Below are 26,724 nucleotides of genomic sequence, written 5' to 3' on the forward strand. Positions count from 1 at the left end.
TCTCTCTCTCTCTGTCTCTCTCTCTCGCATGGCCCATAACCGCACACAAGCATAGTCTCTCTCTCTCTCTCTCTCTCTCTCTCTCGCATGGCCCATAACTGCACACAACCATAGTCTCTCTCTCTCTCTCTCTCTCTCATAAGGCTGAACACAGTGCTGCCGTGGCCAGTGTTGGAAAGTAACTAAGTACATTTACTCAAGTACTGTACTTACACAAAAAAAAATTTAGTGGTGCAACCACTCCAAGGAACAGCAATGTCCGTGTTCAACTATGTTTGTGTGTGACAGCAATGTCCGTGTTCAACTATGTTTGTGTGTGACAGCAATGTCCGTGTTCAACTATGTTTGTGTGTGACAGCAATGTCCGTGTTCAACTATGTTTGTGTGTGACAGCAATGTCCGTGTTCAACTATGTTTGTGTGTGACAGCAATGTCCGTGTTCAACTATGTTTGTGTGTGACAGCAATGTCCGTGTTCAACTATGTTTGTGTGTGACAGCAATGTCCGTGTTCAACTATGTTTGTGTGTGACAGCAATGTCCGTGTTCAACTATGTTTGTGTGTGACAGCAATGTCCGTGTTTAACTATGTTTGTGTGTGACAGCAATGTCCGTGTTCAACTATGTTTGTGTGTGACAGCAATGTCCGTGTTCAACTATGTTTGTGTGTGACAGCAATGTCCGTGTTCAACTATGTTTGTGTGTGACAGCAATGTCCGTGTTCAACTATGTTTGTGTGTACCAATGAGTACCAGTACCAATGAGTACCAAAAGTGGCGCTGTTGTGCCAGAAACGGAGAGAGAGAGATAGTGCTGCACTGTTGCCTGCTAATGAGAGAGAGAGAGAGGGGGGGGGGGGGGGGGGGGGGATTTGCACCACTCAGTTCACACGGGTGTGATTTTTTTTACTTTACTGGAGTATTTCCAATTTTCTACTCCACTACATCTCAGATGCAAATACTGTACTTTTACTCCACTACAACTATTTGAAAACTTGAATTACTAGTTACTTTGTAGATTTCGATTGTTATTACAAAAGTATACCACAGGTCGTTTCGAGGAAGCAATCTGATTGGTTGAAACAGCCTTCTAGCCGTGGATCAAACGAGCACCACTCCACACCTAATCAAAACAAAGAATTCAGCTGCTCTGTTTTCCCAGAGCGCAGCAAAGTCGGTGGCTAGGCTAGCTAGTTTCTTGGGACATTTGTGGTCGATTTTCTTAGTTTTAAGGGTAACTGTTGTATAATTGCAATATTACACTCGAGGGTGTGGTTTAACGTGATTATTTCCACTTCAGTGATCCTTGCAGAACTCAACTACGTCTCGTTCCTGACCGCATCACTGTCGTGGCAATAATCACGTTAAACCACACCCTCTCGTGTAATATTGCTTAAACATACCACTTCAACCTAATATACATTTCAACCATTTGGAATTAGCTGTTATTTTCCAGAAGATTCTTAAACATTTGAAATCTTGGGAAACGGGACACTCTGTATAATGAGTTGTCGCTGTTGGTACTTTATGTACATTTTTATTACAATACTTTGGTACTTTTACAAGGGGCGGCAGTGGATCAGGGGTAAAGTGGCCGGTAGAGCGGCCGGATGGGAACCGTGAGCTTCCCAGTTCGATCCCGGGCTCCCCTAGTTCGAAGTGTCCTTGAGCAAGACGCTGAACCCCTAATTGCTTCTGATGTGCAAGTTGGTGTGTTGCATGGTTTCACTCCGCCATCGGTGTGTGTGTGTATGAATGGGTGAATGTAATGCACAATCTATGTAAAGGTGTGTGAATGTGTGTGTGAATGGGTGAATGTAATGCACAATCTATGTAAAGGTGTGTGAATGTGTGTGTGAATGGGTGAATGTAATGCACAATCTATGTAAAGGTGTGTGAATGTGTGTGTGAATGGGTGAATGTAATGCACAATCTATGTAAAGGTGTGTGAATGTGTGTGTGAATGGGTGAATGTAATGCACAATCTATGTAAAGGTGTGTGAATGTGTGTGTGAATGGGTGAATGTAATGCACAATCTATGTAAAGGTGTGTGAATGTGTGTGTGAATGGGTGAATGTAATGCATAATCTATGTAAAGGTGTGTGAATGTGTGTGTGAATGGGTGAATGTAATGCACAATCTATGCAAAGGTGTGAATGTGTGTGTGTGAATGGGTGAATGCAATGCACAATCTATGCAAAGGTGTGTGAATGTGTGTGTGTGAATGGGTGAATGCAATGCACAATCTATGTAAAGGTGTGTGAATGTGTGTGTGAATGGGTGAATGTAATGCATAATATATGTAAAGGTGTGTGAATGTGTGTGTGAATGGGTGAATGTAATGCACAATCTATGTAAAGGTGTGTGAATGGGTGAATGTAATGCACAATCTATGTAAAGGTGTGTGAATGTGTGTATGAATGGGTGAATGTAATGCACAATCTATGTAAAGGTGTGTGAATGTGTGTGTGAATGGGTGAATGTAATGCATAATCTATGTAAAGGTGTGAATGTGTGTGTGAATGTAATTCACAATCTATGCAAAGGTGTGTGAATGTGTGTGTGTGAATGGGTGAATGTAATGCACAATCTATGTAAAGGTGTGTGAATGTGTGTGTGAATGGGTGAATGCAATGCACAATCTATGCAAAGGTGTGTGAATGTGTGTGTGAATGCAATGCACAATCTATGCAAAGGTGTGTGAATGTGTGTGTGAATGGGTGAATGCAATGCACAATCTATGCAAAGGTGTGTGAATGTGTGAATGCAATGCACAATCTATGCAAAGGTGTGTGAATGTGTGAATGCAATGCACAATCTATGCAAAGGTGTGTGAATGTGTGAATGCAATGCACAATCTATGCAAAGGTGTGTGAATGCAATGCACAATCTATGCAAAGGTGTGTGAATGTGTGAATGCAATGCACAATCTATGCAAAGGTGTGTGAATGTGTGAATGCAATGCACAATCTATGCAAAGGTGTGTGAATGTGTGAATGCAATGCACAATCTATGCAAAGGTGTGTGAATGTGTGAATGCAATGCACAATCTATGCAAAGGTGTGTGAATGTGTGAATGCAATGCACAATCTATGCAAAGGTGTGTGAATGGGTGAATGCAATGCACAATCTATGCAAAGGTGTGTGAATGAAATCTACGTAAATCTACGTAAATCTACGTAAAGCGCTTTGGATAAATGTGCTATATAAATGCACCATTTACTCAAGTACATTTTGATTCTTGAATTCCGGACTTTTACTAAAAACAGAGTATTTCTATGTTGCAGTATTTTACTTAAGTAAAACATGCGAGTACTTTTCCCACCACTGCTGGCAGAGGAACAGTGCGGAGCCAAAGGAAAAGGGACAGCAGAAACAAATCGGAAAGTGGTGAAAAAAGTACTCAAATGTGTCTTAAGTAAAAGTAGAAATACTGCAATGTAGATCCGTTACAAGTAGTAGTCCCGTATTCATAAAAGTACAAAAGTATCGGCATCAAAATGTACGTAAAGTACTAAAAGGAAACATACTCATATTGCAGAAAGTCCTATTTCACAAGTTCAAAATCTTTTGAAAATAGCAGATCTACAAGGTCACAATGTGTCGCATCGCTACACACAGTGAGCTTGTAGATCTGCTATTTTCAAATGTCCGAAATGTAAATAGGGTTGATGTGGTTAATGTATGTTTTCTAATAAAAATGTCAGTCTCCAAAGTAACTAGTAACTAAAGTTTTCAAATCATTGTGTAGTAAAAGTAAAAATGTGGGCTCTGAGATGTAGTGGAGTACAGTAAAAGTATTGGAAATTGTAAATACTCAAGTAAAGTACAAATACTTCCATATTGCACTTAAGTACAGTATTTGAGTAAATGTACTTAGTTACTTTCCACCACTGGAAGCACACGCACACACACACACACACACACACACACTTGCTCAGTCCATCCCTGTGTGTCTCTCGCTCGCACGCACGCACGCACGCACGCACGCACGCACGCACGCACGCACGCACGCACGCACGCACGCACGCACGCACGCACGCACGCACGCACGCACGCACGCACCAACGCCTACGTATGGATGGGTGATGCTGCTGCACCAGCACTATTAGCTGCATATATAGCTGTGGGGCTGCTAACCTACCGTCGACGCTAGAGCCAAGTGCTTGTCATAACTAAAAGGGACGTCTAATGAATTCACCTGATCATCAATTATATGCCCACTTAGCGGCCGCTTACTAATCACATTAACCTTGCGCGTTCCTATTTTGGGTCGCTGTGGGCGCACATTTTCCAAAATAGCCTGGACTTATATGTGTTGCTGCCCTCGGGGAGAAACCTCTCATCTCCATATTTTGGGTTTTTGTGTAGGCAAATATTAACCCATTTAGGCCCGACGTCGAAATAAAAAGAAAAGTCTTCTGAAAGAATATATATTCAAAGATTTGTGCGTGCCACATTTTCACGGTTTCTTTCAAAAATAGCAGATCTACAAGCTCGTAGCGCGCCACTCGGTGGCGCGCTACGAGCTTGTAGATCTGCTATTTTTCAATAGCTAAAGTATAACATAATGCTTAGTTAAAACACCAAAAGGGGTTCCTGTCCAGAATGGGTTAATATTATTATTAATTTTATTATTATTTATCGTTTTGTAAATTAATTCCCCACTTGATTCCCCACTACTAGCCATGGCTCCAGCCCTGAGTCGCTACCATTAAAAAGAATGTCCTGGCGATTCAGGTCTGGTGACGCTGCCTACGGCTGCGCGAGTCTCGATCGAAAATCCGATCGCAGCAGATGATTGGCCATCAGCCTCGTCACTCAACACTCAACAGCGTCAAAAACAAACAAGACCAGGCCTGGGCCATGGCTCAGTGGTCCAGGCACCTTGGCTGGTAATCCAGTCTGGCAGTGTGCCGCGGGTTCGACTCCCGATCCCGACGGCCTTTACTGCATGTCTTCCCCTCATCTCTCTCCCCATTTCCAGCCTACTGTCTGTCCCTCCATAAAAAATATAAAATAAAGGCGAAAGCCACAAAAAGAAACGTTTAAAAAAAAACAAAAAAACAAAAAACAAACAAGACCTATGAATCATAGGTCGATTTAATAGCCAGATTGATACAGTATATAAAACCTGCCGTTTCTGTAAACTATTTATCAATGTACAAGCTCACGCCGCGATGCGAGTCAGCGCATTGTTAACTTGTAGATCGGCTATTTTCCTAGATTTTAATATTTATACATAACATATTTAGAGACTCTGGGGACGTTTCCATTTGAATCGATCACAAATTGATTATGTTTTTTTTTTATAATCGATTTGATTTAACTATTTCACTCCTAAATCAAACATATAGATGTACAGGCTGAATGTAGGAAGTTACTCTCGTCATCAGCAGCATTACCATTACAGTAATCCATTAGAACATAAATCTATGTCCCAAAACCTCTTTCCTCCTCCTTCATATCAGACATTTTGCCTTTCCTAGCCTTCCTTCCTTCTTTATATACACCGTTTAGGTAAGTGGTTGTCAAAGTGGTGGTCCGGGGACCCCAGGGTGGTCCTTTGAGAGGGTTCCCTACCAGATTAGTTTTGACCACTTTTGTACTTTGGCTAAAACTTTGAACAATATAGTTTTGAGAGCACAAAATACATTGGTCTGATGAAGAGCCGTGAGGCTCGAAACGTCATGTCCCTGTGGTGAGACAATAAAAACTTAAGCTTTTGGAGCTCAGTCCAGTGTGCGTGCGGACTTTACTTTCTTTTACACAAAATACATTGACTATGTCGTATCAGGGTTCAAGCGGTTAGAAGTGCTTGTACCCGACGGAAGTGAAAGCACTTCTTCCCTGAAGTTCCCTGAATTCAATGCGATGAACATCTGCATTGTCCGATTGCCTCAGCAACCCGATTGATCCGGAATTCCGGACGGTACCAATTCCCATCCCGTTGTCTACACACCACTTCAGAGGGAAATTAATTGGGCCTGGGAGGAGGAAGGAGGAAGAGGAAGCGATAAGACGGCACAGGTGGACGCGCAGCGCTAGAGGAGAGGACCATTTGCACTTTGAGGAGCTTACGCTACGCTAAGAGAAAGCCAGAGGCACTGTCTGTCTGGCATGCAGCACTGTTTTACCTGTGGGCCGTCGATACGATTAATCTGGAAACAATGCACTGCACTTTTCATCACGGTCAGAGAGTTGACTTATGAAAGGCTATAATTCAGATTCGGCTGTGTGTCCGTGCCGGCAGTAGTATCATCAATCGAACTAAAGGCTGTTGTATGTTGCAGCAGGGGAGGAAAAAACCCAGGTGATGCCAAAGCATCAACAGCAGTGTGGGGGCCCGTGAAAAAAGAAAAAAAAAAGTTTCAAATCTAAACTGATTGATTGATTGATTGATTTATTAACAGTTTGCAGAATTACAGTACATTTCAAGTACAACTCGATACAAAACTGTTAACTGTGAGTGGACGACACCATAAAGCATTACACTCGTTTACAATAGGGCCCACCATTTTCAATTCATCAAAACAATTAGAGACGTACGAATATACACAACTATATAGTCAAAACAGGAACTCATCAGAGGTAAAAAAGGGAAAAGAAACATATACAGTGAGGGGGAAAAAGGGGTGGGTGGGGGATTCAGGTTTTACGGGGGCCAGTTTCGAATTGCAGCCGTCCGTAGGTGCCCTTTGAGGGCGGTTTTGAAGGAGTCAAGGGATTCGAGCCCTGATTAGATAAGATAATACAATATGCATTATGAAGATGTAGAGGAATAATGAAGACACAGTCCATTTAAAAAAAGGTGCAAATGTCTCATGAGGTTCAACACAATGGAGAGACGGCATTTTTGTAAACAAACTGGTTGCATTTGAACCACCAGCCCTTGTACAGTTGGAGGCCATCGATATTGTCCTTTTCTTTTTGCTGAGGTTTGCGTGATCTGCGCAAAAGGACAGTTAACCCATTTTGGGCGGGAACCCCTTTTGGTGTTTTAAACATTGTTATAATTTAGCTATTGAAAAATAGCAGATCTACAAGCTCATAGCGCGCCACCGAGTGGCGCGCTACGAGCTTGTAGGTCTGCTATTTTTGAAAAATCGTTGAGGTCAGGCCTAAATGGGTCAAATGATAAGGGACAATATCGGTGGCACCCAACTGTAGATATGCTCTTTTCTGAACGCTTCTTGCCTACAATGACTTGGCCAATATTATTAGCACTGTCAGGGTGACCGTGACAGTGGTCGAGATGGGAAACCTGGTTACAGAGTTTATTCACAGGACGTGAATCTTGTCAAAGAGAGTCCCTTTTCCACGAGTAATCTAATTTCATAGCAGGCTTGTCAGGCCTGATATGGATATATTGCAGGGGACAAGACTAGTCCTTGTTATAGGCAGAAAAACCAGGGCAGTTCACGCATAAGCCCAGGCCGAGGCCATGAATCTAGAATGGCATAAAGTCCCCGTAAAAAAAATAAAAATAAAGTCTAGCTATTCTTCAAACTAGGGCAAGGTCATGCCTTTTAATCAAAGCATGAAGCCGAGTGTCTGCCAGTGACCACAGTGAACAGAGACATCACACTCATAGACGCTTTATTTGCAGTCGCTCTGCGCTTTCAGTCGTATGGAACGGTACACATGTAGTAGTAAAATCCAGAGTTTTAATGGAACTCTCGGCAGGTCCATTTGTAGACTTTGGGGGGGGGGCTACGGGGGTGTCAAAACGGACACTCTTGGATTTAGTTGTGCACGCACAGCATGCAACGCCATAGGGGGGCCTCAGGAAGACGTGCGTGATGAATTAAATGTTTCAAAGCCTTATGCTGCATTCACATGGAATCAGGCAAGCGGTATAGAGACGGCAAACAGCGAAAACCTGCCGGACGGCAGGGAACGGTAAAAAGATTCAATATTTTAAGTTTTTAACATTGATGCCGTCGCCGGTTCTGGCTGCCGGGCTCGCTGTACCGTCCTGCTCCCGTCCACTAAAATGACTTCCGGTTTGCCGTCTACCGCTTGCCCGATTCCATGTGAACGCAGCATTACACGCGCCGGCAGCGGAGGTTGAGGCGAATAAACGATGGGAGGGACATTTCATGTAGAGCGAAAACAGAATCTACACCAGTATAGAGCCCTGAGGGACTCCGGTCAACCATGTATATATGGTTCAAGTGGATAATCAATCAGAAGATAAGCTTTGGGCTCACCGGGAGGTGGGAATGCCACGGAGAGTGGAAGGCCACTGTGTCTGCTCGCTCTGCAACAACATGGTCTAGTTCTAGTAGTTTTCGTTTTTTTTTTTTTTTACTTCATTTTTATCCCACGATTTTGCAACCCGTTTTTTCACCCATTGTCAATTATCTAATGTAATCCTGGGCGCTACACTTCCTCTGCCAACCTCGGGAGGGGCAGCAGACTGACCTCATGCTTCCTTCTATGCATGAGTAGTCCAAGCTGCTTCTTTTCACCTGACAGGGGGGGGGGGGAGTTTCCCTGGTTGCACGTAGCGTGTGGAAGGAACACGTTATTCCAACCAGTTCCTTTCCCCTCCATCAGGCGCCCCGGCTGGCCAGGGGGAGGTAGATTTAGAGACCAGGATTACTGCATGTTTTTGTGAGGGTACCTACCCTAGGGGACACGGGGAGAACATGCAAACTCCACACAGAGAGGCCCACAGCGTCTTCAGTGGGAATCGAACCCAGGACCTTCTAGCTGTGAGGCGACAGCACTACCGACTGTGCCACCGTGGCCCTTTTTGCTAGAGTTTTTTAGCCTTTCTTTCTTCAGACACACTGTCAGGGGGGGGGGGGGGGGGTCCAATCAGATATAGATTACTTGACCTTTTTCCAACACGGAAATGCCTTCTCTGTTCTACTCTCTTCCCTCTGTCTTCTCACAAATATGACGAAATCACGGAGCATGCACAAACAAAAAAAATGAATTTCGCCCACTTCTTTAAGTTGTGGCTAAGAGTTTTCCGCCCTGAGAGTGGCAGGTCAGAGTTCGAGTCTCCACTGGGGAAAATCGGGAACGCTCGGCACCTGGAATTCCTAAACGTAACTTCAGTAACCTATTCCTAAACCTAACCTTATTCCTAAATGTAACCTCTGTAAAACTATTCCTGAACCTAACCTTATTCCTAAATGTAACCTCTGTAAAACTATTCCTAAACCTAAGCTTATTCCTAAACGTAACCTCTGTAAAACTATTCCTAAACCTAACCTTATTCCTAAACGTAACCTCTGTAAAACTATTCCTAAACCTAACCTTATTCCTAAACGTAACCTCTGTAAAACTATTCCTAAACCTAACCTTATTCCTAAACGTAACCTCTGTAAAACTATGCCTAAACCTAACCTTATTCCTAAACATAAAAGTAAAACAGTGCCAAAACGCATTGCTGAACTTAACCTCATAGTGGAGCAGATTACTGAAACGATCGTTCACTTGATCATACAAGCACCAAATTTGTCACACAAGTGCTTCAGAACCTACTCTCTCAGAAAAGTACGTTGTCCACTTGAAAAAACAAAATGGCCACCATTTTTCAAGATGGCCGCCTTTCAAAATGGTTTTAAACAGTGTTTGAACTATAGTTTGATTGAATAATCTTATTGTGATGGCCTATACATCAAAATGTATGTTTCTGAGTATGAGAAATCCAATTCTGCATTTAGCAAATCAAAATTATTGCATATTATGATGATACAATGGGAATTAAACGAAAAGCTGGGGCAGATTAAGTCAATATTACATAAGAATCTTTCACTTGGTGGTACAAGCACCAAATTTGGAACACATGATGTCCAGGATGTATTTCTATGAAAAGCACCGTATCCAGCTGAAAATCCAAGATGGCTGCCAGTATTCAAGATGGCCGCCTCGTCAAATGCAAGAAAACAAAACAACAAAAAGTAGAATTCAAATGTGTTAATGATCCAAACATCAAAATGAAAGTATTCTGACTAAGAACTTAATGGTGTTGGAATTTAATTCCAATATGGCCGCCAGTTTGCAAGATTATTACGTGACTCAAAATTAGCGTTTTCGGAAGCTGTATGATCATAGATATTGTTGAAGGGCAACATCATTCGGTGATCATGCATTGAAATGCTGTGATCAAGCCCTATTGGTTTGTAATTTTGTATATAAGAGTGATGTCAAAGCACAACCAGGACACACTGGTGACATCACTGCTGTGAGACTCTGCATGGGGTTCAGTGTCGGCTTGTAGCGTAGCTGTAGTTGTGGTTTACTAACTATTGTAGTGTACTCACTGTAGTTTTTTGTATACTTTAGTGTCCTAAATGCTAATTAGCCCCTGTATATATCTCCACTAGAAGTTTAGTTAGTTGTAGTATTGTAGTTAGATAGCCGCACCTGAATTGACAATATGTGCCAGTGTGGGAGAGCTGAGACAAGGGTAACGGGGCTTCAGTTACCTGGATGGTGTACAGATCGCACAGGACTTAAATGGCACTGGATGAACGGTCGGGCTAGGTGTAGGGCACCAGATGCTTGAACCTAGATCAAGGTTCAAGGTTGGACTTTATTGTTACATCTTATGTACAGGTATATAAGAGTAAAACAATTTGTTTGGCTTCCTTACAGACAATGCAGCGGCATAGATAGCATAATATTCAAACAACAAAAAACACAGCAAGCACAGCAAAACAAAGGGATAGAATAAAGAGTGCTAGAAAAATAGTAACATATGTACATGTTTCCCTGTAGTAGCAAAGTTAGGTAAACTTGCCCTGGTTCTTATCAGTTCGTTCATGTTTCTGATTGTTTGGGGAAAGAAGCTTATTTGCAGTCTATTTCCAGTGGCTTCGAGACTGCGAAAACGTTTTCCATGTGGCAGCATCTCAAACAGTCTGCGATTGGGATGGCTTGGGTCCCTCATAATTCCACGACGAGCTTTGCTGACACAACGATCGTCATACAGGGCTTCGATGGGGGGGAGATCACATCCGCTGCACTGCACTCTTTGAATTTTTGCGTGTCCCTCACCAAGATCATTCTGAATTTCAGCTGCTCTCTTAGTGGAACGCTGGAGTTTCAGTTGCTAAACATTTGCCCGACAATTTTGGTGATACTTTGTACTGTTTTGCCTCAATGTATCCTCACTGCCACCTCCATCATCCAATCTGGATGAGTCTAACATGATGGGCAACAGGTGTATTGCCTGAAATACGGGGAGACTTCAACTCCTCTTTCGTATCTGTTTGACACTTCCTCCAATCAGTTTTAGTAGTGGAACATCTTGTGTTATACGGTTAAAGGCCGAGGGCTATATCCTTTTACCACCCAACCGTACAAAACATCAAAGCACATTGAAATATGGGATGCATCTAGGTTCAAGCATCTGGTGCCCTACACCTAGCCCGACCATTCATCCAGTGCAAGTCCTGTGCAATCTGTACACCATCCAGGTAACTGAATCCCTGTTACCCTTGTCTCAGCTCTCCCACGCTGACACATCCTGTCAATTCAGGTGCGGCTATCAACTACAATGCTACAACTAACTAAACTTCTATTTGAGATATACAGTATACAGGGGCTTATTAGATAGCATTTAGGACACTAAAGTATACTACAAACTACAGTGAGTACACGACTACAACAGTTAGTAAACCACAACTACAGCTACGTTACAAGCCGACACTGAACCCCATGCGGAGTCTCACAGCAGTGATGTCACCAGTGTGTCCTGGTTGTGCTTTGACATCACTCTTATATACAAAATGACAAACCAATAGAGCTTGATCACAGCATTTCAATGAATGGTGATGTTGCCCTTCAACAATATCTGTGATCAAACAGCTTCCGAAAACGCATATTTTGAGTTGCGTAATAGCCCCCATCTTGAAAACTGGCGGCCATATTGGAATTAAATTGACACCATCAGAATACATTCATTTTGATGTTTGGATCAATGTGTGGATCACACATTTCTGTTCACTAAAGTTCTACTTATTAATTTGACGAGGTGGCCATCTTGAAAACTGGTCGGCCATCTTGGATTTTCAGCTGGAAAACATACTTTTCCTAGAAAGTACATCCTGGACATCAATTGTGCCAAATCTGGTGCTTGTACCACCACATGAAGGATTATTATGGAATATGGACTTAATCTGCCCCACTTTATCGTTTAATTCCCATTGTATCATCATAATATTAAATAATTTTGATGTTCTAAATGCAGAATTGGATTTCTCATACTCAGAAACATATATTTTGATGTATAGGCCATCAAAATAGGATTTTATAGCTCAATATAACTCAAACACTGTTTAAAACCACCTCGAATGGCGGCCATCTTGAAAAATTGTGTCCATTTTGTTTTTTCAAGTGGACAACGTACTTTTCTGAGAGAGTAGGTTCCGAAGCACTTGTGTGCCAATTTTGGTGCTTGTATGATCAAGTGAACGATTCTTATGATATATTGACTTAATCTGCTCCACTATCAGTAAAACTGTGCCTAACCCTAAACTTATTTCTAACCTTATCCTCAGTAAAAAAAAAAATCCAAGAAATCATGGGGGCAAACAGTCCGCAAAACAAATGGGGGCAAACCTACTGACCCAATGCCTCCCTGGCTTGGCACTCAGCACCAACATACTGGGCATACTAGTGTCATGTCCAGGGGGTTTACTTGTACCTCATGGCTGGGGGATGTACAGTACACAGGGCTCCTGCCCTATGGGCTACATGGCTCGGCAAGGCTTAACCCACTCATTATCCATTATAATGTGCACACATTTAAACCGGCGATATGTGACAACAAAGCCGATCGTGATTGCACAGTGATAGTATTGTTTAGAAGATGCATGAGCTACCGAAGCTAATCTGAATGGCACAGCGGCACTGCAGCCTGCCTGCCTGCCTGCCTGCCTTGCCTGCCTGCCTGGCCTGCCTGCCTGGCCTGCCTGCCTGGCCTGCCTGCCAGCCTGCCTGCCAGGCAGCGAGCAGAGTATGTTCCATCCAACAGGCCTGGCATATAGCCACAGGTACGGATCAGAAGATCATAAGTGGCTCAGGGGTAGAGTGACCGGATGGAACCGAGAGTCAAGTGTCGAAGTGTCCTTGAGCGAGACGCTGAACCCCCTACTACTTGCTCCCGATGTGCAGGTTGGTGGTGCCTTGCGTGGTTTCCACCGCCATCGGTGTGCGAGTGGTTGAATCATGTAATGCACAATCTATGATTTCCTGTTTTTTTTTTAATATATATAAGTGAATATCTGTACGTCTCTAAATGTTCTGATGAATTGGAAATGGTGGACCCTGTTGAAAACAAGTGTAATGCTGCAGTGTTTCGTCCACAGTAACAGTCTTTGTATTTGAGTTGTGTGCTTTTCATGCGAAACGTACCCATTCTGCAAACCTAGGAGGGCGAGGGGGGGGGGGGGGGGGGGGGTGACCCTGAAGTTCTTCAGACAAGCTATAATGTCGGGACGGCCTAACTCGTACTAATGAAGTGTCACCGCTTCACGGAACCGCGCGGAAATCGCGTTAGTTGACATCACTGGACTCACTGTGACAACAACTGAATGACCCGGTGGCCATGATGCACACACACCAAATATGCACACACAGTAAATAACTGGTGCGTGCTCAACATGAGCTCCCCCCAACACACACACACACACCCCCCCGGGGGGGACCTTGAGGGGGTTTTCCAGGGGGTGCCCCCCCCACGTGCAGCTAAATGATTGATAGAACCAAATGGACTCATATGTCTGTATTGTATACAATTGGACGGTCCAATTGTATACAATACAGACCCAAATCGACCCGTGGCGGGCCGTAAGGGTCCATTTGGAATCAGGTCGGGAGGATTTTACCAATTTACAATTCACAATTTAGGCATTGAGCAGAAGCTCTTAATCCAGAGCGATTTACAGTAAGCAAGAACAAAAAAAAACATGGTAATACATCAAATGCATAACAATAGTCATCATGAACCATACGTAAGCTTAAGGTGGAATATCTATATAATGAAACTATAATGTGTACATACACTATAGAGTGCTGTATGTCTACATAAAGTGCTGTTGAAGTTACATAAGTTGAGCCTTTGCATATGCCTGTATGGAGGTCGAGGCTTAGGGGCAAGTACTACGGCAAGTGCTATACCGTGGTGCGTAGACACCGGGATCGTCCCGGAGATAAAACATCTTTATCACGTGGAGGTGACCCAATACATCCAACGCGCCGGCGGGGGCCGGCTTGGGATGAAAAGGTCTGAGGCGTGAATCACAGACAAACAAGCTACGCTTGCAAACTTTGCGGCAGGCTGGGCAGGCAGTGGGGCTGACAAACATGAATTTTGGTGGGGTGTGGGGGGGGGGGAGTTGGCACAGCCTGCCGGGGCTGCCTGACTGACTGACTGACTGGGCTTTTTGACATTATATCCGAAAGGCCCGCGGGGCCGGCGTCTGTCGTTCAGCATCTGTAAGAAATGCATTTTCCGTTGGATGAGCATTAAGGAATTAATAGGAGCGTGATTAAGGCCAAAGTGTGTTCACCATGAATGTGGTTCACACAGAGAGAGAGAGAGAGAGAGAGGGAGAGAGAGAGAGGGAGAGAGGGAGGGAGAGCGAGAGAGGGTGCAGAGTCTCTACTCTGCAGTTGTCACCGAGAGAGTGGTGAGAGAGAGAGAGAGAGAGGGGGGGGGGGGGGAGAGAGAGAGAGAGGGAGAGAGCTGCAGAGTACAGTCTCTACTGAAGGCGGATTAACACCAGGCCTGAACAGGGTACAAAATGAGCATTGAAAACAGTGACCCCACTGCACCCCCGTGTGTGTGTGTGTGTGTGTGTGTGTGTGTGTGTGTGTGTGTGTGTGTGTGTGTGTGTGTGTGTGTGTGTGTGTGGTGTCATCATACCACCACCTCGACACAAACAAGAACAACACATACAGAACACCACACACACACACATCATCATCTGATATAGGGCTGCCTGCAAGCTACACCCCCCCCCCCCCCCTCCCCCCCAGGTAACGCTGCTATTATAGGTGTTATTAGCTGTTGTTTATTGGGGGGGGGGGGGGGGGGTTACTATGTTAATTCTCAGAAACACACACACGCACACGCTCCCCCTAAAAGAAAATGAAGAGCATTCAGGTCGCCATCGACCGGCGTGCAGACACAGTGCATGTCGCGACGCTAGCCGAACACAAACAGATCTCTGCAAGCGAACAACGCATTGGTGGCGTATTAGTGTCGCTCGCTCGTTCGCTCGCAGTGTGTGCCGGCGAACGACGCCGCGACCGGGTCGCATGCACGACCGAGCGACGGAGAACGACAACGAGGCATTTAAACACACACACACACACACACACACACACACAATGTGGTGGATGCTGAGCTCCCCGTTAAAATATCGGCCTATATTATATGCTACTACAACCATACCTCTCGCTAATAATATGCGTTATATATTAAGCTACAATGTTATTAATATAATAATAGATAGCGGACCCCCCCCACACACACACACACACGCACACACACACACACACGCAAGCATACCGGCTAATGGGGTTTAGCTAATATCATTCATAGCCTCTACACCACCATGCACCGTCCGTATTCCAACCGTTATTCCTTCCCACACACCACAACCCAAACGGTCATAATAAATAAATAAAAAATAAAACGTCCTTTTCGTTCTCTCCCTCCCTCCCCCCCTCATCCTCTCTCTCTCTCTCTCACCTCTCGCTGACCAGCACCACGTCGGAATCGGTCCACCGCGTGAAGATGGACGGGAGAATGAGCCTCCGAAAGGCGAAGAACAGACCGGGGAAAACTACGACGCCGCAAGCCAGAACTTGCAACATCCTGGAGTCCTGGACTGCACTGCCTGGCCGGCCCGTGCTTTTTTTTTTTTTTTTTTTTTTACAAATGTCCCGAGACGAGTGCAGTGCTCCGTCCGTCCGTCGGTCGGCGGCCCGGTAACGGTAACGGTCGGTGTGTCTGTCTGTCTGATCTGATCTGATCTGTATCCTGGACGGTGGGTTTTTTTAAGGATCTGCCGGTACCGGTTCTTCTCCTCCTCCTCTGTGTCTCTCTCTCCCTCCTCCTCCTCCTTCTCCTTCTTCTCCTCCTCCTCCTCCTCACACTCCTCTGTCTCTGCTGCGGCCAGGCAGGAGATGGAAACAAACACGGAACGACGCCACGGTTAAATCATCCTTTCATGTTCGCTGTTGTGTGTGCGTGTGTGTGTGTGTGTGTGTGCGTGTATTATGTGGATTCCCGACCGCCGTACGGTGCTAGCTCCTGTGCCTCCTCCAGTGCGTGCTGCCTGAATGAACGGCTATGTGTGTGTGTGTGTGTGTGTGTGTGTGTGTGTGTGTGTGTGGTGGGTGCTGCTGCTGCTTACTGGACGCTTTTTAACCGCTCACGCCACCGATAGCCATGCAGTCACCCAGTTCAGCTCAGTTAAAGCGCATGCATGCAGGCAGCGCCGTTTCCCCTTGCCTCAGCAGCGCCACGGACAGGGTGATGGTGGTGATGGGGGAGCCGCTTCATGCACGAGCTGCTCTTTTTGAATGAGTCCTTTATTTTATTAATGATTCTATTCCATCCATCATGTTACAGAGGGTGGGTACTAGGGTAGGTAGGCCTATATATTAGGGGTGGGCAAAAAAAAAGTAAACATCGATTCACTCAAATATTGCGGTTTTTAATTTAAAATCGAATGGTTACGTTCAAATCGTGATTTTTATTTTAGGTTATTTTTCTTTGTATTATTAATATTTTCGCGACACTGACAGACGTTATCTGGCTGCATTGAAGTGTATATGATTCAACTTGTCATGGTTTATATCGTTTGTCTTAAAATGTTCTAGTAGCCTATAAAAAAATCTAAGTAACTTGGGGGCAAAAATCACAATAAATCACAATATTGAATTAAATCGCAATATAAATAAGAATCCAATATGAATCGAAACGGAACCCTATAGGTAGCCTATCGATATCGTATCGAATCAGAAGGTAAGTGAATTCTCCCACCCTGTGCGTACATACATGCATACTGATTGATTGACTGATTAAATCAGTCAATCAATCAACAGTTTGTTCTATAAACACAATATTTTGGACCAAACAAATAATTACAAAGAAGAAAAACAACAAAAAAAGTGTTCGGCCCGAAAAATTGTGTTTGTTGTCATGATTTGTCACAACTCGAGTTGGCTTTGTACGAGGCTTAAAAGGTCTTTAAATAGTTTTTGAAATGTCTATGAGGAAAATTAACTGAGAATCATTTCCGGCCTCTTCCACGTGGGACCAGAGACAATGGCGTGGCTATGCCATTGTCGTAGCCACGCCACGTCAATGATACACGAAAGAAGAAGAAGGTGAAACCTAACTAATTAAATCTCATGAAATGTGGCCGCAACGTTGTGACACACAAATCACGTTACTAAAATAATAATCTTACCAATATGATTACATAAATATCATTATGTAATAATTTCTTGTTTTAATATCTATGGGATAAACTGGAAGTGCAAATTGGAAGTGATTGGAAGTGAAGGAAGTGAGTATAGACGGAATTGGAATTGAAATGCAAAAATGTAAGCCGCGGTATGAAACCGTTCTCTTTGCTGGGTGAAATTGGTGCACCATTGTGAAAAATATATTTCTATTTATTAAAGAGTATTAAGTATACTGTAGCTCTATATTCTGATAGTACTCATTAAGTGTTTGTTCGGTAACTGAAGTCTCCCAGTCTCCCCACCTCTTTAAAGACAAGGTGCCGTGATCTTTCCCCCCCTAAAACATGATCATCGGGTTATGATTATACTCGGAAGAGTTTTTTCAAAAAAGTTGTTATGTGGCCACACTCCCCACATCATTAAATAGGCCTATAGCCTACCTGGTTTTCATCTTAGCACCACCCACCTGTACTTAAGCCGCACCCACATAGTGTGTTGTATGATAATAAAGGGAGGAGTGTGATTTTAGCCTGTCACTAAATAGTCCGGCAGCAGACAGGCTTCTTTTGTTTAAAGCGGGAAATTTGGTATATAGTCTTTTTTATTGGCCTAAAATATTGTCTATATACATACATTCATGAATCCACTTGCTGACCGGCTGTTAGTATTGGGCAATCTTTTTTATAGGGGTTTCTTGTGACCCTACCATTAACATCCTATGGCTGGCAAAAATGTCAAATTCTCCTTTTGCTTTAAGTAGCATGTGACATGTCAAACTAGGGGTTTTTCATGATTCTGAATCCATTCCAAGCATTAGTTTTGCACAAAATACACTCCTTGGGCTAAAAGCAGCCATAGCCACTTGCCCAAATGTGCCCAAAATGTGCTGACCTCATCACATTTGTCATGATGTCTATGGCCGTTTTGAGCAAAACTAATGCTTGGAATGGATTCAGAATCATGAAAACCCCCTAGTTTGACATGTCACATGCTACTTAAAGCAAGTGGATTCATGAATGTATGTAGGCCTGCCCTATAGACAATATTTTAGGCCAATAAAAAAAGACTATATACCAAATGTCCTACCCGTCCACCTCGGCTGCCAGACTAAAAGCTGTGTTTTTCGATTTAGCCTTTTGGCTTTCACCCATTTGCATATTATAACCACACCTGGGGATCTACTACTAGACTAATGTTAACTCCATAGACACATACAAAACAGAAGATCTACAAGCAGATCTACAAGCTCATAGCGCGGCACCGAGTGCCGCGCTACGAGCTTGTAGGTCTGCTATTTTTGAAAAATCGTGAAAATGTGCCTGAAATCTTCTTTCAGAGTTTCAGTTTTTAACTCAAATCTTTGCTTCTGGGGGAGTCCCTGGAGGAACAACATATTTTCAGATGGGGGTCGGCTGCCAATTACATATAGTTTTTGGGGGTCCTTGACATGATTGAGAACCACTGATATAGAAACAAGATTTTTTTTTTTTAGAAAAAAAGACATTTTAAAAAGTCATTTTTTAAATTTCTACGTCAGGCCTAAATGGGTTATTACTTATTAGAGAGCCGGAGAGACAGAGAGACAGAGACCCCTACTTTTAGAATGAAATACAGCTTTGGAGCTCGGGTGGCGCAGTGGTGAAGTCCCTGCATGCCCACCGCAGAGGTTGTGTGTTCCAATCCACCGTCAAGTTAACTATGTAATGAAAGAATTACATTGTATTATGTTTTAATTTGATTGTATGAGTGTTTGGACCCCAGGAAGAGTATAGTCGTCACTGTAGTGAGGACTAATGGGGATCCGTAATAAACAATAAGTCAAGTGTATTTATTTATATAGCACATTTAAAAACAGCAGCAGCTGACAGCAAGGCTTCACTCACACCTTCACAACAGATTGTTGTATAGCTGATGCATGAGACTTGTTTACTGATGCAAGCTCGCAATTCATTTCCAATGGGAGTCACATGGTTTGACACAACATTTTTGAGTGGTGTAAACCACTCCTACAACTGGCTTTGTTAGTTTACGTGTCTGTCTGTCTGTGTGTCTGTCTGTTCGTACCAAAAAATGAGCATGGTTGCTATGGTCACCCAGTTCACACGGGTGTGATTTCATTACGTCAGACTACAGCTGATCAGTCTATATAAGACCTTACACCACTCAGTTCACACGGGTGTGATTTTTGAGTGGTGGGGGGGAATGGGGCAGTCGAAACACAGCCGAAAGCCGTACAACAAAAATGTTGTGTCAAACCATGTGACTTCCATTGGAAATGCATTGGGGCGGCCATGACACTTACCCTTTGTTTACATCTAGCATCCAACAATGTTGTATGCTAGATGTGAAGGTGTGAGTGAAGCCCTAAAGTGATTTCCAAAAGACAAGAGCAACATAATGGTAGCACCTTATAGACAAAACGACAACAACAAACAGCGACATACAATGACCTCAAACTGTGTTAAACTTAAAAGCAAGCGTAAATACCGGTAGGTGTGTCTTCAGTTTGCATTTAAAGATCTCAATGGTGGGGCTTACCTTTAATTTGTAATGGGAGATTATTCCATAGTGTGGGTGGGTGGGTGCGGCTACAGATAAAGCCCAGGCTAATTAACATAACACTGCACACCAGTGTGTACCTGCAGAAACACATTGCCTGCCTGCCCCCCCCCCCCCCCCCCCTCCTCTCTCTCATGTTTTTGGTCTGCCAAAACAAACAGTGAAAACAGTTAAAATACAGCAGAAGGCTCCAGCAGGAGTGTTTCTGCAGGTTAACACCAGCACTCCATTGTCCGCTAAAAGGCGCCGTTCACACCTGCGAGACAGCTGTCCCCTGTCTCTTCTGTGTGTCGCACGGCTCGCAATGCATTTTCACGTGGTTCGACGAGACAAGCTTGAAAGCCATGGAGCTTCTCTCCATCCACTATCATTGAAATAACAGGTTTTTCAGTTGCTTCGTATTGATATTCTGTGCACTCAATTCTTACATTAAACTTGGTGTGAGTAAAAAGGAACATCATGCGACTGGGCATATCATGTTTGTTTTTATTTTTTTTCCCCAAAAAATGACGTACATAAAATAAACAAGGCGGAACAAGGCAGAAAGAGCCTGCTGGTTAGTCAGTCAGGGACCAATCAGAAGGCTGGCAAATGGTGAATTGCAGGCTGGGACTGGCATGTTGTTAGTTCTCAAAAGTTAAGTCTCTGTCAATATAGCCTACAATACATCTATAAATAAACAAATACAAAAACAAATGCAATGAAACAAAGCTAACAAAAGTCACTGAGGACATCAGGCATCACTGCTGTTCATAAATCAGCTTCAGTCATTAGAATAGAGCAACCTATTTTATACTGCAAAATACACCAACAAGCTATGTAGGTAACATGAGGGGAAATAGTGGCAATGCCCAAATATATCCCTAATGTGGGATTGCAAGTTTATGTATTTAATATGTATTCTTTACTTTATGGGATCGGTGACAACAGCACCAACAGGGATGCATGCATGGCATATATGCCCTAATATCCATAGAAACGTTGTTAAAATAGCCGATACATCACATTGTGAACTTGCAGATCTACAATCTTTGCTAAATTAAAAATAGGGAATTTCACGTTTTTTTCCCCTTTAAGGAAGAAAATTGGAGCATATTGGGGGGGGGGTCAGTCCATAGATCCATAGATACAATAGATGTACAAGTTCACAACAACCTGTCACAGTTTAACCTCGCGTCACCAGGCTTTCCACCTCGGAGGAAAGCCTGGTCTGTGTTACAACATTGCCGTGTGAACCGGTCTGGAGCGGATGATATCGCTACGTCATGTTGTATTGTTTTGTAGTCATCAGGCAGGAACAATCGTCCGGAACTTCCTTTTCCCTCAAACCGGAAGAACAACAATACAAGCTCTCGTAGCCTGCAGCTTTTATTGAGAAAAATCGGTTCGAGGGAAAAGGAAGTTCCGGATGATTGTTGACTACAAAACAATGACTACAACATGACGTAGCGATATATCATCCGCTCCCGACCGGATCATAAACCCGAAAAGGAATGCTGCCCAGGCTAGTCACAGCTTAATGCGTTTTGAGTTTGTAGATCTGGTGCTGCAAATTATTTATTAAATTGTATTATAAGATCCTTACAGACATAGAAACCCCACTGACCCACTGTCAATGGACAGTCCAAATGCAAAGCACGGCTCATTAAACTGACTCGAGTTTACACATGTAACTACAAGCAAAAGGTAGCAACTATTTGCAACACCTTGCAACATACAACTCTTTGCAACTCCTTGCAACATGCAACTACTTGCAACTCTTTGCAACATGCAACTACTTTCAACCAGTATCCCCAATGGCAAGGATCGAGTTGCATTGGTGTGGTCTGGCCTTAAAACGGGTTTGTTACAAGGTGTTGTGACTAGTTGCATTGGTGCGGTCTGGCTTTTAAGTCGGCTCAAAGCCTAGCTGTGAGCTTGTACATTTCCATTTAAAAAAATTGAAAATTCTCAAAAACGTTTTTGAATAGGGTAATTTAGATTTACAAATCATCTCTTCTGGGCATCCCTCCCTCGATCACCTGGCACTTGAAATATTCGAGATGGGGGTCCGCTGCCATTGCCAAATGCATAGGCGTGTCATTTCGGTGGTCCTTCGCATGAAAACGTTTGAGAACCAGTGGGCTACACATGGAATACCATGGAAAAAAACGAGACCCACTTTTCTGAACAAACCATCCACCGCACTCTGTACCCACCAGGCAGTCATGATGCTACAGCAGCCCCATGATGGGAATGACAAAAGACATTATCATAAAAGAAAAACGAGGATTACAGCAGCATATATAGCCTATAGGATGCAATAAAACGATCAAGGAGCACCATTGTTTTTGACTGCACAAGTCTGTGTATAAACAGGCTAACGTGTGATTGATGCCAAGAGTTAAGAGTTCAGCTTTAAATTATTCATCCAAGGTGTCAGCGTGATGGTCCCCGTTATTGTAACATTTCATTGTTAACTCATTTAGACCCGAGGCCGCATAGGTGTCGCCTTATAGCTTTTAACCACTTAAACCATTATTTTAAACTTTAGCTGTTGAAAAATAGCAGATCTACACAAGCTCTACGAGCTTGTATAGATCTGCCATTTTTGAAAAATTGCGCAAATCTTTGAATATTATGTTCTTTCCCAGCAAACTTTTTTTTTTTTTAACTCAAATAATTGCTTCTCGGGCGTCCCTGGAACAACATATTTTCAGATGGGGGTCGGCGGACCCCCAAACATATAATTTGGGGGGGTCCTTGACATGAAATAGTTTGAGAACCACTGACAGAAAACCGTCATGTTTTCGAAGTCATTTTTGTATAGAATCTGGTCTCAGGTCTAAATGGGTTAACTGGAGCTCCGCGCATCGGAACGCACTGAAGTTCTCCTTTGAGCACGTAACCCAATTATGCACCAAAGGGACGAGCGAATGAACAAGGCTTTTAATGTGATTTCTGAGATGCGAGGTGAGGTCTTTTAGGCTTTTATTGAGTGGCCGGTACTGACGAGTTGTTTATGGCCTGGATCAGGCTCTAAAAAAAAAAAGGTGTATTTACACATGGAATTATTACAAATGACATTTATTATTGTTTTGTCCTCGAGGGCCCTTTGTGCTCATCTCTGCTTAATTCATATGCATTCCGCTGGATATCGCCATCTGGTGACCAAAAGGCAGAATACAGTATTGAACAATTTCACTGGAGGAAAGAAAGGCTTTATTTTTCTTCCCGATTAATTTCATTTCATTTCGATTCAGATTTATAATTGGATGCGTACAGTTGTTTTATATTGTCGTTTTTGTAATGCTTAATAGCCATCTCAAATGTTTGCACAAAGCTATTTGATGATCGACATTGTTGACTTTAGACATTATAGGCTACTCACAGTATGAATATTGTATTAGGTAGATTTTAAGTGACCTTTAAACATATCCTCATTGGACGCCACAGGATGTGCATGAAATATGTTTGTGTTTGTGAGATCAAACAAAAAATTCAGCTGAACTAGAAATGTGAGAGAGTGAAAGGTTGATGCACTCTTCTTCCCTATAGGCATAATATTATGGCAGCTTGAGCTTCCAAGCTAAAATGGCCACCATGCGCTGAAGGGTTGGTTCCGTGGAATTCAGAAGTAAGTTACTGAGTAGCCTTGGGAACCAACAGTTCTCGCACCATGTGGTCCTATAGGCAGGGAGCCAATGTCCCGTTTCCTTTTAGCGCAAAGCAGATTGATGTACAAATACATCCCCCAGCCATCGATGTAGAAGTACTGTACGCCCCCTGGACATGATGCTGGTATGTCGCCGGGACTTATACACCCCCAATCCACAAGTGGAGGTACACACGTTTTACTTGAGTAAAATAAATACTGGAATATAGTCAGAAATACTCAGAATGTCCCATTTCAAGTTTTCAAATGTATAATAATTATTTTTGAAAATAGCAGGTCTACAGGCTCACAATGTGTGGCATCGCGACACATGTGAGCTTGTAGATCGGCTATTTTAAAATGGCCCAAGTGTATAGGGCTGAAGTGGTTAATGTTTTGTAATAAAATCTACAAAGTAACTAGTAACTCAAGTTTTCAAGTAGACTAAGTGTAGTGGAGTATTTGGATCCGAGATGTAGCGGTATGTAGTGGTAAGTAAAAGTATTGGAAAGTGGAAATACTCAAGTGAAGTAGAAATACCTCAAAATTGTACAGTACTTAAGCAATTGTACTTAGTTACTTTCCACAGGTCCACTGCCAATCAAGTCCTTGATGCTGAGTGCCGAGCAGGGAGGTGTATTGGTCGAGGGATCGAACCCTGACCTCCCTGCATTCTCTAGGGCGGACACTCTGACCACAAGGCCACTGCAGAGCTCAGCAGAATTCATACTGGAGTTTATATGGACGCGCAAACACAAGTAAAGTGCACAGAGTTCAGTTTGAGCATTCAAATGTAACCAAATGGACCCTTATAACCGGGTCCATTTGGTTACATTTGAATGCTCTCAGATTCAAATGAACACCGAGGAGTAAAGTTTACTGTGAAGGAACCAGAACAGAGTGGGAAAACCCGCAGAGAAAACTCGCACGGAAATATTTAGGATTCCTTCGATACCCCCATGGAAACAATTAAGCCATATATTATACAAGCTTTCTTGGGTTCAAACCTTTTATCATTGCAGTTGTATTATCCTGTGCTTTTATTTTTCTGTGACCATTGACAGTTCACAGAAGCAGTGGCGTGCACAGATAGACACTAGGGGGTGCTAGAGCACCCCCTGCCCTTTTGGCAATGTGCCCTTTCTTTTTTCTTTTTTTTTTTAAATAGCAGACCTACAAGTTCATAGCGCGCCACTCGGTGGCGCGCTATGAGCTTGTAGATCTGCTATTTTTCAATAGCTAAAGCATAACATAATGCTAACACCAAAAGGGGTTCCCGCCCAAAATGGATTAAGGCAACCGGCCGGTTCCACGCGCTGCACAAGGTGCCCTTTTTTAACTTGAGCACCTGCCCCTCTAAATGTCTGTGCACGCCACTGCACAGAAGGGCAACATTCTGAACCTCTCCCTAGTCCAGCTGTGTCCAAAGTGCAGCCCGCGGGCCAAATGTGGCCCCGGGGGCGAATTTTTTATACGGCATACATACCTGAATTGTATTATAAACGGCCCGCCCCAACAGTATGGGACATTTTTTCATTAACGTATTTCCCAGAGTATAATTTGTCAGTGTTCATTGTATTGGTTGGTTACATTTGGTAATGTGACATGAGGCTGGAAAAAATACACTTTTTGTTCACAGCACACACACACCTGACAAAAGACCATTGATATTAAATATTGATGATGATGATAGTTAAATAGAATCGTTTAAATCTAAAAAGCTAAATTATGTAGTTGGCCCTTGGGTGTTTTAACCGATTCAGGACGGGAACCCCTTTTGGTGTTTTACTTTTAAGCATTATGTTATACTTTAGCTATTGAAAAAAAGCAGATCGACAAGCTCATAGCGCGGCACCGAGTGCCACGCTACGAGCTTGTAGATCTGCTATTTTTGAAAAATCGTGAAAATGTGGCGCAAATCTTTGAATATATATTCTTTCAGAGCGAACGTTTTTTAACTCAAATCTTTGCTTCTGGTGAGGTCCCTGGAACAACATATTTTCGGCGGCATATTACATATAATCTTTGGGGTCCTTGACATGAAATATTGAGAACCACCGATATAGAAACAGTTTTTCTGTCATGATTAAGAAGACACTTTTAAAATGTCGACGTCAGTCATAAGTGGACACCCCTGCCCTAGTCCCTATAGCAGGAGTCACAGACAGTGACACTGATGATAACAAATACAGTTCTCTCAGTGCATTATGGGAGCGGTTCACGAGCAGAACCGGTCTCTGACAGACAGTCACTCAAGACAGTCACAGGATGAACTGGTTCACTTCCCGTTCTCACCAACAAACAGACGTCAGTTAAAACACGAGTTGTTTACATTGACAGGTTTCCTCAAATACGACTAAAAATAAATAAATCAGATGGGTATGTTTTGACATGCCCAAAAACCAAACAAAGAGGCATTCACCAGGTGAGCATGCACGGATGATGAGACGATTATTGGCCCCGGCCTAGGGCACAGACTAAAATAAAAGCTCCCCCCCACCAATCTCGGGCAGGTACATCTCGCGTGCACGCACGCACGCACGCACGCACGCACGCACGCACGCACGCACAATGCACGCCAACCTCAACAGGGGTTTTGAAATTCCAGTGTTTTTAACACTTGCTTTGCCCACAAGATTTTGGAGGGGAAAGGCAAGGAAAGGGAGGGAAAAAGAAAAGAAAAAGAATGAGCATTACTGCATCATAATAGATAAAATTAAAATATATACTATAAAATATACTATAAAAAATAGTCAAACATTGGCCGAATTGTCAAATAAGAATGAGAAAAAAAATTGTGAAAATAGACGATTTGCAACGGCGAGGCGAGCTTGTGGATCTGCTATTTTCACAATATTTATCTGTGGAACAGAGTCAAACTAAATTGAATGCCGGCCCCCAATAATATTGTTTTGGGGCGTCACGGCTTGAAAAGGTGGAGAACCAAACCTTTTCATGTCAAGGACCCCCAAATTGACACTAATTAGCCCACGGACCCCCCATTTCAAAAGATATTGCAAGGACCACCATAAGAGAAGATTTTTACGGCTCTAGCAGTGATTCTCAACCCGTTTAATGTCAA

General features: G+C 43.2%; 1 protein-coding gene across 1 annotated transcript in view; it reads right to left on the reverse strand.

Moving 5' to 3' along the window:
• Nucleotides 1–26,724, reverse strand: part of LOC306928846 (ceramide synthase-like) — a gene marked incomplete at its 3' end in the record, with an annotated part of 97,393 nt that overhangs the window by 39,568 nt on the left and 31,101 nt on the right. Inside the window, exon 3 of the mRNA XM_079509118.1 lies at nucleotides 15,723–16,142. Within this exon, the coding sequence (XP_079365244.1) occupies nucleotides 15,723–15,847 (125 nt within the window). The 5' untranslated portion in view covers nucleotides 15,848–16,142. The remainder of the gene's footprint in view (nucleotides 1–15,722; nucleotides 16,143–26,724) is intronic.

Source organism: Electrona antarctica, assembly GCF_951216825.1.
Source record: "Electrona antarctica genome assembly, chromosome: 8".
NCBI lineage: Eukaryota > Metazoa > Chordata > Actinopteri > Myctophiformes > Myctophidae > Electrona > Electrona antarctica.